Below are 18,754 nucleotides of genomic sequence, written 5' to 3' on the forward strand. Positions count from 1 at the left end.
TTGCAGTGAATTCTGCTGGTATCCTGCGGCATTCTCAGCTCACTTGGGCTTCAGGAATTCTACCAGGGGGCTGTCAAGAGAAATTCTGGATAAAACCAGACTGGAAAATTTGGTAATCCCCTGCAAAACTTCAGGAGTTTTTCATGAGTTTTGTGAGAGTTCTGTGAAAGTTCTGTGAAAACATTCATCAATAAAGATTTCTGCTCATCAAGAATTGCAAAAAGCTAATCTGTTGTCAGATACCGGGTACCTGTATTCCCACCACACTCTCATAGATCCACAAGCAGGAGAGAACAGCTTCCTGCTGTCCTCTCTTTCATAGACTGTCTTCCTATTATATCTCAGTTTTTCTGTAGTTGTTAGTTGATGTAAATGTGTTTTAAGGAGATGAAGGACTAAAATGCCTAGTGCCTCAAGTCCACAGTCAATGGTTTCTGCTACTGTCCTGAGCCCTTTTTCCCTGCTAGGCCCCCGCAGCAGTCATGTGACTGGAATTTATGATTTGCATTACCTCAAGTGCATTCCACCTTATTTGCTCCCTGAATGAACTACAGAGCCCACCGTAACCTCAGTATGGACAGACCTTAAAGTGAGATAAAAAGGTTTCAAACACAAAAACGTGTCCCTCATATCAATCAGCTTTCTCTTAAGTAGGTCAGAATGTATCTACAGCTTGGAAAGGTTAGCATAGCTTAGCATAGAATAGAAACTTGAAGTGGGGAAAAATCCTTACCTTGAAAATTGGATTTTCTGTCTGAACTGAGCCCTGCCTCTCAAATATGTTGAACGCTTGTTTATCTAGCTGTATTTGTAGAAGACGGCTGTCCTGCTGGATACTAGTGTGACCCTGTATGCCCCTTTGGTTTTAGTGGACTTAGCAGGGCAGAGTATTAACTTCCTCCCATGCAGCTCTTTTTTACTGGCAGACGCCAGTAAAACTGAACCCAGACTTCTGAACTTGCCAAAGACAACAGGAAACATGCTGCAAAAGGCTGACACAGGCTGGTCATCATTATGTCAGGAGTAAGGTCAGAGCGGTTCTGTCTGTGTGTTGGTGGGAGTGTGTAAGCGTGCCGGCCTCTGCGGACACTTCTAGTAGCTGAAGACTCGTGTAGCCAATCAATGGGCTGACGAGTGCTGCGAGCTCTGGAGACAGGCTGGCCGGAACACGAGGAAACACTGCAGTCAGCTTCTTTCTTACTCCTCTACCGTCCTCCTCTCTCTCTCTTTAGAGCTTAAACATACTGACTAAGCTATATTTAAGTATGACACCGTTTAGACTGGTGGTACTGGGACAGTGTGCTGCAAGGTGGTGGAGTTTAGCTGGAGCATTTACCAAGAGTTCAGAGTGTTAATAGTTAGAGTAGGACAGCAAAGGTTTGATGGTAATTAATCAACCAATAAATCAATCCATCAATGTTTGCATATCAACAATTCATATCCAAAGTTATCTCAAAACACTTTACAAAGAGGACAGGTCTAGACCATAATGATAATAATATTAATAATAGTATGATTAATAATATTAATAATGATATAATTAATAATAATGATGATAGTAATGATAGTATAGTTTAATGATACTCGATGCGTGGCTCCTGAGCCACATGTGGCTCTTTTGTGACAACTTGTTGTTCTTTCAAAGGTGCTGTGTGTAAAATTTGGGATTAGCAACATCTAAAAATAATCTAGACTGCAATTTCCCACTTCAGATGCTAATTGTGGCAACAAGTAGAGCTAAAAAATGGTTTTCTGTGATTTTCTCCCATCTCTGGTACTGCATGGAGGGGACCCGCCCCATGTATGAATGAGGGAGCAGATTCTAGGAAGATGTGTGGTCTCATGATAAGTCTGGCTAAACCATCAAGTGTATGGTTTCAGAGGATTATAATGTAGAACAAAACATTTGAAACAGTGTATTAATGTAGGTGATCTCCCCTGTTTTTAAACTGCTTTCATTTGGATCATGAAATAATATGGCATTAAAGGTTAACTTTTATTAGGGCTTATTATGGATTGGAGAAACTTTTCCAGTACATAATAAATCTCTTAACATGTAAATATCATTTTGGTATTTTGTTTATTGATTTGGAACTTTATGAATAAGTTTTTCCAACATTAATTGAAAGAGTGCAACAACAGCAAAAGTCCAGAATGTAATATGGGAAAAAAGTTAATGAATGAATGAATCATGAAATTCAGAGAAATACTTTTATTTAGGTTACTTTATTTCCTGTATTTAACAGAAGATGAGCTTGTTTTCTTGACCATTTATTTTGTCTATCCACCTTATTCCCAGGGCCGCTACTGTGAATCTGAATATGGTTGAAACTTCTGGTGCTAAAGTGGAAGTACATTGAACACATGTATTCTAGCACAGCAGCTAACGATAGATGCTAACAAACAACAACAGACGTTTCGATATGAATTCACTTCAAATTTGTAAATATAAATATATTTTTGTAATCACATGTTCACATTGTTTGTATTGTAAGCTGTTTGTAAGTAAATAAGGTGGATACCACATTATTCCTGGGTGGGGGTGGGGGTCTACTGTAGCTATGAATGTGGGTCAAACTTCCCATACAGTAACAATAATAGCAAAATGCAATTCTTTCAAGGGCTAACTAAAGTGATGTAGCGTCAACAGTGGTTGTTCTGAAATAAATATTTGCTCTAATGAATACTGCTTCATTTTTTGTTAAATGAATATGAACTGAAAGTATTAAATAATATTTTCTGTAATGCTCAGTACCTGTTGGTACATTCATGGTACTAATTGTGACAAAGTTAAATATTTCCTTAACAACAGTGTTTTAAACATGCCGTTCACTGTCTAAGTGCATCGGGGATGTGATTCTTTCAATATCAATTTATCACTAATTTTTAATACAAAACTTGACATTTACCAAACTGAAGAGCTGGCAACTTGACTCATGGATAATTTTATCAATATAATTCCCACATTTTAATAGGGATTAGTTGGTGAAATAAGAACTTCAGCAACCGCACAAACTAGAAATTTATCTGAAGGTGGTGTCCAAATTCATTTAACAAAACGTGATTGTCTCTTTCTATACTAATATGATGTTCATAAAGTTAGCTAAATATGCTCCTCTGAGTTATCTTAGGTAATGTCATCACTTTTTACTCTCTAGTAGAGGGCAGAGAAATACTAATTTTATCCCGTTTGAGGTAAAGCAGTTGAAGTTTACATATTTTGGTATCAAAATTGCTCTAATAATCACATTTAGTGTCTCGTTTCTATGCAAGTCCCATTTAGATTGAACGGACCGGAAGTTGCGCCCATATTTCACGCAAAGAACCATGGGGGCTAGGAATAAGGTGGATATTTTATTATTCTCAAAAGGACAAAAATAAACAAGAACCAAACAGATGCTAGTTATGATATTAGGGTTAATTTTGTGATTGAAGTTCAAAATTTACACATAAAGTTACCATAGTGGGGCTGCAGCTGCACTACCCACCCTAGCATTTCAGCGCTCACAGTGATGGAAAATAAGTCTACCACTGATCTTTTATATGTCCAAATTCACTTCGAAAACTGGTACCTCAGTGGACAAGTCCAGAGTGATCTGCACCATGTGATATAAAAATTTCAAATTTTTAATGTTCCCTTTAGCTATTTTTGTTATCTTTATTAAATCTAGATTTTTTTTGCCATTAAGCTAATGTTGATGCTTTTAACCAACAGAAGTTCCTTATTTTTTTTTTTTTAAATAAAATCACTTTTTATTTGAAACAGGAAGTAAACCACCCTTAGCATAAGACAGCCACAATTACAAAGTAAAAGCATAACAAAGAACGGTTTGCTTTGAAATTTCTTCATTTAATTGTTAGCCTTTACTTTGTTGCGTATCCTGAGAAGGGACTAAACCTGAACTAATGGAAAGTGCAAATGCTGTCACAGGGATTCTTGGACTTCAGTGAGTCATTTTGTACATGCACTTCTGCATATTTTCAGCATTTTATAGTGTGAGACTTCAACGCTGCCTCCTGCGCCTTTGTTTTGGTTTCAGGCCAACACTAATGTTAAATAATCAATGTAAAAGTCAACATAAAATAATCAATTTAATCAACACCCTGGTGAAAATGCTTTTCATTGTCAGTATAAGCATAGACATTATTTTGAAATGCAAGCTAATTTTAAACATGTTTAAATCATAAACAGTTAGCAGGCAGGAACGATAGGCGGACTATGGAGCATTAAAGTGGTGAGTGGCATTTAAGACAGGGGGTACCATGACCCGTCTGTGGTGGTTATTCGTTTTAGAGCTCTCTGAATGTGCCTGGTGGTTTTTCCTCGAGAGGATGGGGGACATGCCCATCATGTATGGCCTTGTGTGTGGTGGTGTCAGTTTGGTAGCCCGGTGTGTGTGCTTCTCAGGTGGGCTGGCAGCTGAAGAACCTGGTCAACGCTCTGAGAGAGGACCCATGTGGAGTCATCCTCACTCTGAAGAAAAGGCCCCAGAACACCCTGAGCTCCACACCGGCTCTGCTCAGGAACGTCCGCTGGAAACCCCTGGGCCTGCAGGTAAACCAGTAACACATGGATGCTTTGTAGCAAACTGTTTGACTCAACCCTCCCCGAACTGAACTGGTTATGAAGCAAGAAATCAAAATGTGACCACTCTTCAACCCTTTTTGCACTCTTCCTACTTGTGCACTCTGCTTGTACTTACAGTTAGAGGTTGGAGTGTTTTGTGTACATTAAGATGTGTTGTTGCTCTGGCTCTATCTTTGACTCACTTCTGTTTCTTCTGCGGCCCACGCTCTCCTTTCTCCTACTGGCATTTTTGAAAAAGCAAATGTTTCAAAGGGATCTTGTTCAGTGTTTGACCTTGCATCACTACTCCTATTGAGCATTTCTACAAGGCTCTTAGTTATTTTGCAGCCTGCTGTACTGCTGGCACAGCTCAAAGCCATTCACAAATTTGTTGGCTGCTTCACACCTGAGGTGAACTTGTGCTTACTAAAGGATGCATTTTTGGACTCATAGCTGAATGAATGAGTCAGTGGTGTAATATGGCACAATCATTTTAAAGAACTGTCCAGCAGCCACAGTGTTAAAGGTGGGCCTTATGGGCCTGGGCCACCCTGAAAGTTTGGGAGATGATAGACTTTCCTTGCTTGTACTTTTATATTATAGCCACTGAATGCTTAACCTAAAATACAGCTTCCCCCTTTAAAACATGCAAACTAACAATCATGCAGCTATTAGGTGGAAATTAAAACCAATCATATGAGGCCATACTATGCTGCCGATGCTTGTGAAACTGGCACAAGTGTGCTTGTGCGCACACATTTCTCATCTGATCAGATGATCCATGAGGGATGGAGAGAGAGCAACATGTGAAGGAGAGAGACTCAAGTCTGTGCAGGTAAAAGTCAGAAAACCTCTCAAGGTTTTGTCACCTCTTTTCCTTCATTGATCTCATCCACAGTGACTGACTGTACCTGCTGAGAGTCAGGTGAGATTTTCACAAGTTTCTTAATGACACAACAAAAACAGAAAAAAACAGGAAAGACAGGAGGTAATCCGGATTCCTGCAGATCCTTGACGGCCGTAAATAGTCTTACATTGCACATTTGAAATTAAAGGCCATAAAAAGTCTTAAAAAGTCTTAATCTTACCAGTGAGAGGTCTTAGATTTAGAGGGCACTTTGACTAAGACGTGTCCTTGTCCAATCTTTGTGTTTGAGCCAAATGTTTAGTCATCTTCCTCCAAAATTGTTAGACAAATATTCTCCATAACTCAGGGAATTAATTCTTGGATGTTCTAAATTTCCTGAGAGAACTCCTGTTCATTTTGGGGAAAAAAAAACGAAGCAGAAAGATAACGTGTGACTTGAGGCAGAAATGCACAGTAAAAAAAAAATCACACCACACAGGAAGAGCCGATCACATTGAGTGTTTTCATGGACGCTTATCTGAACCATGGTTGGCATAAACCACCCCTCCTGATTGGAATGACATTTCTTTCCGAATGAGCCAGATCGGAGTATATTATTCAGAATTATTTCTATGTAGCATTTTTATTCAGATTAAGCATTTATACTGATTACAAGTGGTCCATGTAAACATAGCTGCTGACCCTCTCTCTCTCACATTCTCACTTTTGCGATCAATAGACAAATAATTCATCTTACTCCATGAGAAGGATAATTTTCCTACATGGAAGCTAAAGAAGAGTCCTCTGATGATTGATTAATGGGTTTTTATCATAGCAGAAACTCGGCAGAATAATATTTTTGCACTGAGCAATAAAAAGTTCATGTTTTACTTGCGCCAGTTAATAAATTAATATGACTTGTAAACTGTCTCTATCGTAGGCTCAGTGTTTCAAACATCTCCAGCATGGTCTTTAAGAACGTACAGATCAAATTTGTCTATATCAAGAGGAAGTTTAATAGGCCCAGCCAAAATAACGTCAGCCCATCCGAAGTTTAATCCTGGCGTGCAGGGTCACCAGGGTGACCCTAATGGGCATCTTCTTTAAGAGTAATAAAGATCTAAAAGTTGGGATGCTTGTTGGAAAGCTCAGAGCGGATGTACAAATTTCACTTAAGGGCAAATGCTTTGTGAATTCGTCCCTCACTCTGAGAAATTTTTGTGTGGTAGTTGAGTGAGGCAGACCGAGGAGTTAGGCGAGGGCTAATCTAATGCTGCCTGAGTGCTTTCTGCAGCAGCGACTGTCATGTTTCCACACATCTGTGAGCTTCTAAACTCAGTGTATAGTTGTATACATGTGCCTGAGTATTCACATGGGCCTCTGTTTTGTGGTGAAGGTTTGGTAAAGATGATTTCTTAAAACGTCTAGAAACCATTAAATTTGTAACGACCGTAGAGCCTATTGCAACTTCATTACCATCTCTGCCTGTAATGAGGTTGCTGCCTTGTTGGATCAGCACTCTAAGTTGTTTCCATGAGCTTATTATTGCATTTACTGTGTGCAAGAGCAGAGGATTGTGGGAATTCTACCCTGATGGGCTGCGAAGACACAAACGCGCCGTGAGCGTCGAGATCAGAGCGCAGAGATATCTGTGGGAGAAGAGAAGAAAGGAATGTTTTAGATTTGTTCTCTCTCAGAAAGACTGGAGCTTTTAATTATTCATAAGCAACTACAGGCAGCTCCACTGGCTCTGAAACAAGAGCTGCTACTCAGCAAATACTGGAGATAATGCACTGAATCCAAAATATCCTGCTAAACAGCCTGTGGTGTGTATGTGTGCCTGTGTGTGTATTGGGGCAGATGTGTTTGCACTTCTTCGCATAGCCCTCTGCAGGTTTGCACAGCTCAAATCCAGTGTGTTTCTGCCTGCATGCATGCAGTGGGATGCACCGGTTATCTGTCTCGTTGCTCCTTTGAGAGGTGAAGGAAGTGGGTCACTGCACCCTGTAAGCTTGAGCTTGAAGACAAACTGTATGTACACAGTAAAAGAACAAACACATTCAGACACATGTGCACTCTTACCTCTGAGCCTTGTAAATAAAATTGCATGTCCGCGAAGTTTCATCCAAATGTGGCAAATGGTTGGATTATTTCTAAATCCACAAAGGCAACAATTTATCTCAGAAATGATCCTGAGAATCCAGCACCAAATCCCTCCATGGCAGCCTCTTTAATGCCTCTAAATAACAAAACATATCTCCCTCTGTTTCCTATTGTCACACGTGTCTGTTTTCCAGGATGTTAAAGAAATTAAATGACCATGCAAACAAGGACTCTAGCACAGATTTTGACAAATATATGGAGAAATACCGTGATGCTACATTATGCATGCATGCAGGTTTGCTGTGCTGCTCCAGTGTTTGTGCAGAGGCTCGTTTTACGTGTGCCTAAAGACGATTTCCACATCACAGGTCGCTTCACCAGTCACACGTGTAGTCTGTGACCTCACTTTCATAAATCTGTTATATGTTTAGATACATAAATAATTGCTCTTTGAAAATGTGTGCTATTTTAAGCAATGGTATGCATTATTAACGTGCCTGCTGAATGGGTGAGGGGTTATAACTCCTGACGTCTCACACCGTATGCCTGGATTTTTCTGTTATTTCTGCTGTAATGGATTGGATTAAGGCCTGCAGAATATAAGGAAAAAATACTGTGTGAAAACATTATTCAATATGGCAGTAACAACATTACAGTGCCTATAAAATATATCTACCTGTTTGGATGTTTCACCCTTTTATTGATTTTATGAATCAATCATGGTCAATATAATTTGGCTGTTTTGACAAAAGAAATCCAAAAATCACTCTTTATCAAACAAAAATATGTAAGGTAAAATCAGAGTAACTTAAGTACAATACTCTGTTGACTAACAGTAGCATATAGAGGGAGAATGACTCCACATCACATCCCAAAACAGCTGCTGGGCTTTTCTGGTCATGTTTCTGGTGGATTGTTTTCAATGTGAGACACATTTGCACCATGAGTGAAGTTATATGCTGAGTTAGTGTTCCTGCCGTGACTTTAGCTGTTCTTAAAGGATGCAAAGTGCACATTCTTCATCAGTAGGCATTGTCTTTCTATGAGGTTGTTTCTGCTTTATTCTTGCCAGAGGAGACTCACATTACCACAGATCTTTAAGAGTTGCTGCAGCTCTGTCATACCAGTGTTAATTTCATTGACTAAAACTATGACTAAAACTATTTGTCATCAGCCTTTTTTTTTCACAACAAAAACTAGACTAAGACAAACAAAAATAGATCTGTGATGACTAGAACTGACAAAAAGTAAGTTTAGTTTTCGTCAAGATGACTAAAACTAGACTAAAACGTAGTGTAGTTTTCGTCGGACATTCAAAATCCATGATATTTCTCTACTGGTGGTAAATCTGTTAAAAAACAATGCAGCTGTAGCTATTCTGCCTTTCAGCTGAAGAAAGAAGGGACCCCAGGTTTAGCAGAGTGCAGAGAACACACTACCATGATTTAGTACCAGATTTAGGCAAGAAAATTAATACTACAAGTAAAGACTAAGATGTGAGGATTTCTTTGGACCAAATATCTTGAGTTTTTGTCGACTAAAACTAGACTAAAACTATAAAGGGCAGAAATGACTAAAATGGGACTAAAGCTAATAGACATTTCTTCTAAAGACTGAGACTAAGACTGAAATTAAAAATAGCTGCCAAAATTAACACTGTGTCATACTGTAAAATATTTAAGACATTCAAAGTGTAGTTTAAAGGGATACTTCAACATTTCACCCATTGCTATAACTACTATAGTCTTAGTAATAGGTTCATTTCCTTTAGTTGTTGGTGCAAGTTGTAGATCTGGGGAGACCGTTAAACCAGCTGCACTGCGAACGCTATGTTAGCAGATGGAATTTTTGCTTTCCCTCATCAAACTCATCAAATACACAATCCAACAACTCCAAAACGCTCTCGTGGACAAGTTGTGACCTACACATTCACCACGCTGGATGATGGATTTAACTGGACTCTCGGGGATGTTCAGTTTTTTGTATACATCCTCTAAATAATACTTGAATAACCTTGTCACGGAGTTGCTTGGAGTGTTCTTTTTTCTTCAAGATGTAATGGTAGCCAGGAATACTGATTAACCAGTGAGTGGACCTTCCAGACATCTCCATTTCATTAATTTTGAGACAACCAGCCCCAATTGGCTGGACCTTTGTTGTATTAGGTCAGTCACTATAAAGGGGGTGAATATTTTGCAATCACTTATTCAACAACATTTTCACTTTGAAATTAAAGAGGGTTTTTGTCATTTTTTTTGTCAAAAAAAGCCAAATTGTATTGACCATGATAGATTTATAAATCAATTAAAACATCCAAGGGGGTGAATACTTTTATGGGCACTGTAAAACTGCAAAGTTGTGTTATTTAACACACCTGTGTTTTTCCTTCTATCTTGAGTAAAAGTGACTGCTGTCAGAATGATTACAGCTCAACAAAAAATATCATTAATGGATGCAAGATTTTGTATTTTATTCATGCTAACCTTGTCCATTTTTAGACCCATTTTTATTCATGCAGTTTTGTAAGCTTTTGGTCCTTTATAGGGTTGAATTTTATGTTAAGCATATTCAAGTGTTTGTACAGAGTCATCGCAAATGTATGGGATGAGGCACACTTGTGTGGGTAGGGTTTAGGCGATGCTACTTTGGAGTGGGCGCAGCAGGGGTCAAATGGTTTAAGTGCTGTTTTAACAGACTAGATTTTCGCCTGCTGCGGTGGTCTCTTCTCTCTCTGCTTAAGCACCCCCTCCCCTCTTTTCCATGCAGGCAGCAGTGGGCTGTAATCACTAAATTACTGTTTTCACTCTCAGCTCCAGTCACGGCGCTGCACAGCTCCCCCACCTCACTCTCTCTCCTCTGCTCTCTCTCTTTGTCCTATTTCCTTCGCTCTCCCTTCTTTCTCTCATGTCCCTCTCTTTCTCTTCATTATTTATTGTGAGGCTGTCTTACTGTAAGCCGCCTTCAAAAGGGGACAACTGTGAGAGAGCGGAAGAGATGAAGATGGAGACGGTTTGGGGAGGGTGGTGAGGATGGAAAGTTTGGAAAATGAAATGAATTTGCCTAATGCACTGCTGATGAAATGATGAAACACCGGGCTTCCTTAATGAGAACATCGCCCGCTTCACCATCACTCAGGCTTTGTCTCTGTTTATCCATCCTGTCCACATCTCCTCTTTAAAATGGAGCTTCCACCTCAGACATACAGTTAAACATCCCATTTTTCAAAATCTGAAAAGCTCTTCTACTGGGAGCAATCTCTTGGCACTATTTCCATTTGTCAACCCAGCTGTTCCAACTGAAAACAAACATAATTCACAACATCAGATGGAGGCGAGGCATCCTGTCTTCACAGAGGACTTGTTGACAAATGAAACTGCGTGTCCTTGAGTCAAGCCGAGGTAGGAAGCCACGCTAGCTTTCCTTCGTCCTCTCCTTCTCCTGTAGCCCGCGAGAGGGGAGCAGGGTGAGGATAGAGGAAGAGCGAGAAGAGGAGAGGTTGTCATGGGAACAGACATGGAGAGCCCTGTGTGAGTGAAGAGAGTTGAGACAAAATGACGGAATAGTGAAACGATTGAACGTGGGAGATGCTGCACAGTCAGACAGATACAAAAAAAGACAACAGCAGCTCTGTGGAAACAAGTCTTGTTTGTGATTCAGCGTTTAAACGAGTACAAGAAAGAAATCACAAATAAAAGGTTCTCTTTCCTTGTAACATCATAAACTGTGTTTGTTTGTTTTCTATGAGGCAGAAAAAGAGCCGCTAACCATTCTTCAATTGAAACTGAGTAAAAATGCTAAAATAAGCTCCTCTCTCTTTCTTCACTCCTCTCTCTCTCCTCAGCCTGTCCCCACCAGCCCCACCAGCACCTCCCCTACACCCGGTGGACCTCTCGGGATGTCCAAGATGGATGCCCCCAGCATGCAGGACGTCTACATCCTCTCTCCTGTCTCTGGACTGTACAGCACCAGGTCAGACAAATCCTCACACAGATGTTTGATGATGGTGATTACGCTGATTATTATGATCGAGTGATGATGGCGCTGTCGACAGAGATGATGACAGCTCTGTTCCCTGCAGGGAGGAGATGGGTCTGATGTCATGTGACGACATCAGCCGCTACAGCGTGAGCTCACAGTCTGGCTCCAAAGGCTCAGAGGCCGTCAGCTACTACCTGGACCAGGACAGCGGTCAGTTCTTCTCCCTGCTGGAGGGAGACGGACCCCCGGGTCCTGACTATGACAGGGGCCGCAACACAGGGGTTCGCAGACGTGACAAGACCCCTACCCATGGTAAGATAAAAGGGTCCACTCCCACAGTAAAGGCCTTGTTTGAGTTAGAGCATGTTTTTAAGCCACAAGTTTTTTTTCACCTTTTTCTCCTTCTGTGTTCATCACTCGCTCCATGGCTCCACCTCTTTGTTGTTTTATGTTGCGTCACACGTCCTGAAAAGCACTGATCACATGCCAAAGGGTCAGTCCAAAAACACTGTCTCCAGCTCCCTGTCTGCCCCACCACCTGTGTCAACCTTGTCCGAGACAGCTTCCAAGACATCCTGTGCCTTTTTGGGAGATTCTCAAGGGGTCTGTGATGTACAAAGCAAGGGTCGTGATCAGCTGATGAACTGGAAAAATTAAAGATAGATAGAGCCTGCCACAACCTCCTCAATGAGAAACTGGCTGGACTACAACATGACTGAACATAGATACATGCTAATGCAACAGAATTATTATTATTATTATTATTATTATTATTTTAACTATTATTATTGAGACCAGTTAAACAATACACACAAGACCCAAACACATGCAAGTACTACAAGGACCATAAACATGTATAAACATACAAACAGAAAACAAAAATAATCATGGTCATTATTCTTCTAAGCATGGCCTTAGTGTACTCCATTTTCTTTCTTATTCACTTATTGTTCCCTGACTATTTCAAATAATGCCCTCTAACTGAAAATAGTGTTTCAAAAAGGAAAGAAAAATTGGGTCTGTCAAGCGTTCTTCTTCCTTTAACTCAAAAATAAATCTCTTACCCAATAGAATAACTGTATTTAAAACACTTGAACAACCCCTTTTAGATTTACCAAATATTGTTGTTTGAGCTCATTGTCGGTGGTAGGGAATGTAAGGCTAGCCATTTTTTCAGAAACATCCAAAACCTTAACACACACGGACAAAACCAAAAAAAGATACATCGTGTCTTCAATTTCAGTTTTACAGAAGCAGCAATACTGATCCTTTTCTAGACCCTATAGGAAAAGCATTTTTCTTGAGGGCAAGAATTTGTATATAATTTTCATTTAAAATACTGAGATTTGGTATCAATAACAGAATTGTAGGTTAATTTGTATATCTGTCTCCATAGTAAAGGGGTATCGAATATCCCCTCCCAGTAAAGTTGAAACTTGACTGGTGTATCATTCAATTTTTAATGAGAGGTCTATTAACCAGAACTTTTTTCCCATTATTTTTTACTTTTTTCCTCCAAGCCATAGGAACTTCAGCTATTAACAGACTACATCTGAAAAGCTTTCATATGAATAGATTTTACCATTCAAATCAGTCAAATCATAGAAATAATGAGAACAGAATTAAAATTGAATCATGACTGAAGCTCTAGAGGGCTTGCATACATTTTACTACATTTTGTTTCCTGAGATAGCATGTCAGTTTTGCTTGTTTTCTACAGAGATAGAATTATTTTAACATTATTGTGATAGTACCAACTTAACCCAAGTTAACCTAGTTATCCCCAAAAACAAGATAGATCTTAAGGAATTAACTTACTTGTATCATAACTGCATGGAGTACGAAAAATGTATACTTAGAAGTAGAAAAAATGCCACATCTTTTAGGCACTACTGTTTTAAAGGGTTGCCTAATTTCTGCTTTTACCACCCATCATGACATATTGGCCTTATTTAGCTTATTTTATAGGAAAATATGGGATAATTCATATTTTATCTGCCAGAACAGGAAGCTGTTTTCTTTTGAAAATGTGATTATTGTTACCATGCAGTTTATCGTCATCTTTAAAGGAATCCTGCACGATCAGGCAAATTTACCTTATTAGATAGATATGTGTATCTATTATATGAATATTGAACAAAAAAACTCACTAGAAATCTGCATTTTGAGAAAGTTTTAAATAGTTTTAGTCTGCACTGCACTCTGGGTAGTGTGATGTCATTGGGCTACTGCCCATACTATTTCTATGCATTAGTTGCCCATTAAATCTTTGTATTGCAAACATGACGGCTCTGGTAGTGAAGAGAAAATCATGAAGAAGCTACACTCAGTGTAAATCAGTGTAAATGTAGTCATAGAGGCAAAATGACAGGGGTGAAGCTGATTACAGAGCCTGCATTAGAGCCTGCAGACACAGAGAGGGTTGAAGACACAGACCGTGTTCACCAGATGTTGCCATTGTTTCCAGTTTTTAAAGGCTTTTGAAGGTGAATGGGACTCGATGTTTTTTGCATATGAAGCAAGAAAGTGTTCAGATGTTCACTGGGACATTAGGATATGATGAAGATCAGACCAGGTGTAAATAGCGGTACACTAGACATCCACACAGTTTCACTTGCTGTCTTTTGCCTCTATGACTACATTTACACTGATTAACACTGAGAGCACTGATTTTTCTCTTCTCTACCATAGATGTGCCTGTAATGCATTGGGGAACTTCAATATAGCAATGTCTACAAAATGATTAAATGTCATTACTCTAAGTATAAGCAAAAGAACAACTGATCAGTTATGAATGTCTGTGCAGGTCACATATTGTGTCTAAGCTTGGGCATGCCATCGACCACTAGGTAAGGAAGTAGCTCCTGTTAAGGGGCCTACTCTTGCTGCCCTACTGGCTGGTAATAAACCAGCATATGAGACAGAGAAGCAGAGTGATTTACTTTCACTGAGAAAAGAGAGTTTTATGTTGCTATGTCAGGTTAAGGTAGCATATGACCAGAGAATTGCACAGCCACATTTAACACAGTCATAAGGACATTGACATGCATAGAGGCGTTTACATATCTTCACCTACAGATGCTGTGGTCACGCTTGGTCCAGGTATTTTTGTTTGCTACCTGAGAATAGAAAACTACACAGGCTGATAAATTAGACCGTGTTACCCTTGCCTCGCATTTCACAGCAGCCCCTTGCGAGTCTCCAGCTCCTCCCCCCTCACCTGCACACACTTTGTCTCACCTGTCCTCCCTTCCAGCTGTCTCCCACGCTGTCTCTCAGTCAACGCCTTTCCGCGACACCCCCCCACTCCCCTCCCCCCCTAGCAGACTCTCTGATTGCTGATTGGTTGTTCCAGGTGATCTCAGGCCCGTTTCCATGCCCCCTGAATATAACTGGATGGCAGAGCCCAAGGAACCCAGCATGGGCAAGAGAGGGAGCCGAGGTACACACACACAAACACACGTACACTGAAAAATCCCAGGTCAGACCGGTTCTTTGCTTCGCTCCATACTCTGCTCAACACATTTCAGCTCATCCTCTGGTTATCCATGGTGCTGTGGTTTTGTGAAGATACATATCTGTCAGGTATGTATCTGACAGAGCGACAAGTAAACATAAATGCAAGGAAACTGCATTTATACAGCTGCTCTGGAAATGAGGGTATTTCTTTGTGACCTGTAACCAGCTTCAACGTTTTGCGCCGGGACTTGATCTGTATTCAGCTGATGTTCCTCCACTCTACCATCAGAAAGTCCATGAATAACATTAAGGCACAATACTACTGTCGGGTGTCTGCCTTTCTCCTGCTTCCTCCTTTTCTCTAAGTCACTTCCCAGACTTTCAAATTTAAGTAAATGAATAATAGAGAAATCATGTGCAAAGCATTTTCTCTCCAGGGCTGAAGGGGAATAAAACTTTCTGTGACTGACAGGATTTAGCCGTTGTGACCTCCACATCAGCATAATCATTGCAAACAGATTAGCTGTTTGTCCCTTGATGTGGATTCAGATCAGCATTTTTAGTCCTTCCTTGCGGATCTTTGTATGTGAGGGTCTATTTATCCTCATCTGTATCTACTCTGGGATTCTACCTCAACTCAGCAACAGTATCTATCTCCCTCCTCAGTAGTTTGTTGAGTCCCTCCGTCCGCTAACAGCGCCCTCCTTCTGCCCTCCCCTCAACCCTCCAGATTCAGATAATTCCCTGCTGCGGTACCTCAGCGACGATAAGATCTTGGTGATAGAAGAAGAGCCGGAGGGTCCAGGGAGGGAGAGCCGAAGGGATTCCACCAGACGCTCACGGCGCAAAAGTCGCAATCCTAGCAGCCCTAGCTTTCCTATCAGCCCCTCCATGCTGTCCTCCACCCTGCGCCTAGACCAACCACCTGATGCTTTGCCTGTAAGTATAAATTTGTGATTTATATACCTGCTTACACCTGTTTTCTGAGTCTGTATGAGAGGTTGAGTCAAATTGTGCTATTGTGAACACTCTATTGCATTGTCCAATGAACTAGTTCTATACTTTCACTTTTTCCACTGCATGCTGTTTATTATGATAACGGAATCATATTAGGTCCCTAACAGCAACTATTGTAGTGATGAGCTTTTTGGTTATTCTTATGTTGCAGCCTGATGCTGCAGTAGAAAAAAAATTCAACTTTATTCTCATTGATCTACACTCAGTACCCCATCATTACAAAGTGGAAACAGAATTTTAGAAATTTCTGCAAATTTATAAAAATAAAAACAGAACTATCACATTGGCATAAGTATTCAGACCCTTTGCAAAACATGTGAAATTTAGTGCAGATACTTCCCATTTCTCTAGACCTGTGCTGAGATTTTTCTACACCTAGATTGGTGTCCACTTGTGGTCAAACTAGTTGATTGGACACCTCAAAGCAGTCAAAGGAACTACCTGCAGATTTCAGAGACAGGATTGTTGCAACGCAGAGAGAAGGGTACGAAAAAGTTGCACTGAATGTTCCCAAGGGCACAGTGGCCTCCACAATTTTCAAATGGATGAAGTTTGGCACAACCAGGACTCCTCCAAGAGCTGGTTGCCCAGCCCGACTGAGCGGATGGAGGAGAAGGGCCTTAGTAAGAGGGGTGACCAAGAATCTTATGGTCACTCTGACTGAGCTGCAGAGATCCTGTGTGGAAATGGGACAAAGTTCCAGAGAGACAATGCAGCCCTCCACTGATCTGGGCCTTATGGCAGGGTGACTAGACATTAGCTGTTTCTCAAAGTCCAGGATCCTTCTTCTGTGGGAAAGATCCTCCCGAGTCTGGACCCTTGGAGGCAAGGCCAGAGTCCTCCCTGGCAACTCTTTAACACACATTTGGACATTTGGAACAGGCGAGCAAGTGTATGTGATTACGTGATAGGAAGGTCACTGCGGCAGCAGAAATCAAAATGGGAGGCATACTAACAACAAGTTTTACCCTGTACCCTCTAAAAAGCTATCACATCACAATATAATCATAATATATATAATGATAATGTGATTTTTCATTCATATTTATTATTCAATATAATCATACAATATGATATATATAATATAATCATATTATATGCTAGTTTTACCCATCCTACTTTACTTTGATGATATGAAATAATGATGACAACACATTTACGGTGGAAACCGGACATGTAAAAGTGTATTGAGTGTGCTAGGACCTGGCTTCCACCTGATATTAAGCTATTTATTTGTTTTTTTAAGAGGAGGAAATCAACGCACATTGGATTGTGAGTAATTCCTCTGCGCGGAGGATACACATGTGCATCCTTTGAAATTATCTGTTTGAAGGACTCAGTCCTTGGGAAAAATTTCGAGGATCCTCGAGATTGAAACAGCCCTCCGATGGCAGTCGATGATATTATCCTTCAAAAATGGCCGTTGGAGGATCCTTCCTTGGCTTTAAGAAACTGCTAGAATCCTCTCCAGAGTGCAAAGCACATGAAAGCCCACTTGATCTTCACATGGATTATTTTGCAATCTATATGTACAGTGCTTAACAAATTTATTAGACCACCCTAGCCAAAGTAAGGTTCATGCCACAGCTGCCCTAAATTAACAGCATTGGTAATTACCAAAATCATTTTTTATGTTTCTGCCATGGTTAATACACCAATATGTAGAAGCTCTTTAACCCAAATGATATTTCAATGCTAAAATATAATTATTATTGTTATCCATGAATTTTCAAATTTACTGATTATGAAAGAACTAAAAAGATAGCAAAGCACATTATTATTTCTTGATTAATATGTCAAATTATAGTTATTTACTTGCATTCCTGAACAGAAAACTGAGTTTTAGTGGTTGAATGTTATGCTTGATTCATTTCTGACTTCTCAGAGAAGCACAGTGAGCAGGATCAAATTTGGGTGAATTCAGTTTGAAATCCCTCATTCCTGTTCAAAATGGTAAAACGTGGAGAGCTCACTGAAAATGAAAGACTCTGCATTAAAGCACTTCATAATGCTGGATGGTCTTTGAGACAAATATTACAGATGGTCTAATGAATTTGTCAAGCAATGTACATGTGTAAGTGTTGTCAAAAATCAGATAAAATTATCTAATTGATTACAGGTTTTTTGATTGATTAATCACAGTCAATTGAATATATATTGATCATATGAGTAAGACTGCATTACAGATGCATTTACTGTACAATCCTGAATGTAATTGGTTATAGGAATTTATGTATAGATGATGCATTGTTGTCTATAATTTACTCTGGTCCTCACATTGTCAAACCATTGGTAAACTGTACCTGGGATTCCAGAGAGTTAAAACTTTGAAACTGGGTAGCAGTATAAGCACTTAGACCACATATGAGGTAGTTAACAATATCTGGAAACTAAAGGGGATGCAAGGCGTCCAGGTCACGAAGCAAGTCTTCTTATGTCCCTTCATATGGGTCTAAGTTTCCAATAACATTTATCTTTTCAATATAGCCTCTTTGGGTCAGGTAGCTTTTCTCTGTACATACCACTTTCTGTTAACCTATTATTTAGCATTATTATAAACACCACAATGATGCTTCCCGTGTTTGTTATTTGGATAGTCTGGTACAACTGTTGGCCTGCCAAAGCCCATAATGTCCTGCTCAGTGACGTTGGTTGCCAAGCTCTACTGACAATTACTCTTAGGTTAAGACAGTAGAAAGGATTGAAATGACAAAACCTGTTTTGAGGCGCAATTCCCATCACTCCAAATGTGGCTGGACCAAAGTAAATAAAAACCTGTCCTT

General features: G+C 40.0%; 1 protein-coding gene across 3 annotated transcripts in view; it reads left to right on the plus strand.

Moving 5' to 3' along the window:
* Positions 1-18,754, plus strand: part of si:ch211-26b3.4 (connector enhancer of kinase suppressor of ras 2) — a 112,497-nt gene that overhangs the window by 71,419 nt on the left and 22,324 nt on the right. For 2 of the 3 annotated variants that reach the window (XM_041796866.1, XM_041796867.1), the window contains exons 9-13: positions 4,409-4,555; positions 11,359-11,486; positions 11,596-11,807; positions 14,851-14,937; positions 15,685-15,893. In XM_041796866.1, the coding sequence (XP_041652800.1) occupies positions 4,409-4,555; positions 11,359-11,486; positions 11,596-11,807; positions 14,851-14,937; positions 15,685-15,893 (783 nt within the window). The remainder of the gene's footprint in view (positions 1-4,408; positions 4,556-11,358; positions 11,487-11,595; positions 11,808-14,850; positions 14,938-15,684; positions 15,894-18,754) is intronic. The other variant, XM_041796868.1, reaches the window with a different exon arrangement.

The sequence above is a fragment of the Cheilinus undulatus genome, linkage group 10 (genome assembly GCF_018320785.1).
Source record: "Cheilinus undulatus linkage group 10, ASM1832078v1, whole genome shotgun sequence".
Taxonomy (NCBI): Eukaryota; Metazoa; Chordata; class Actinopteri; order Labriformes; family Labridae; genus Cheilinus; species Cheilinus undulatus.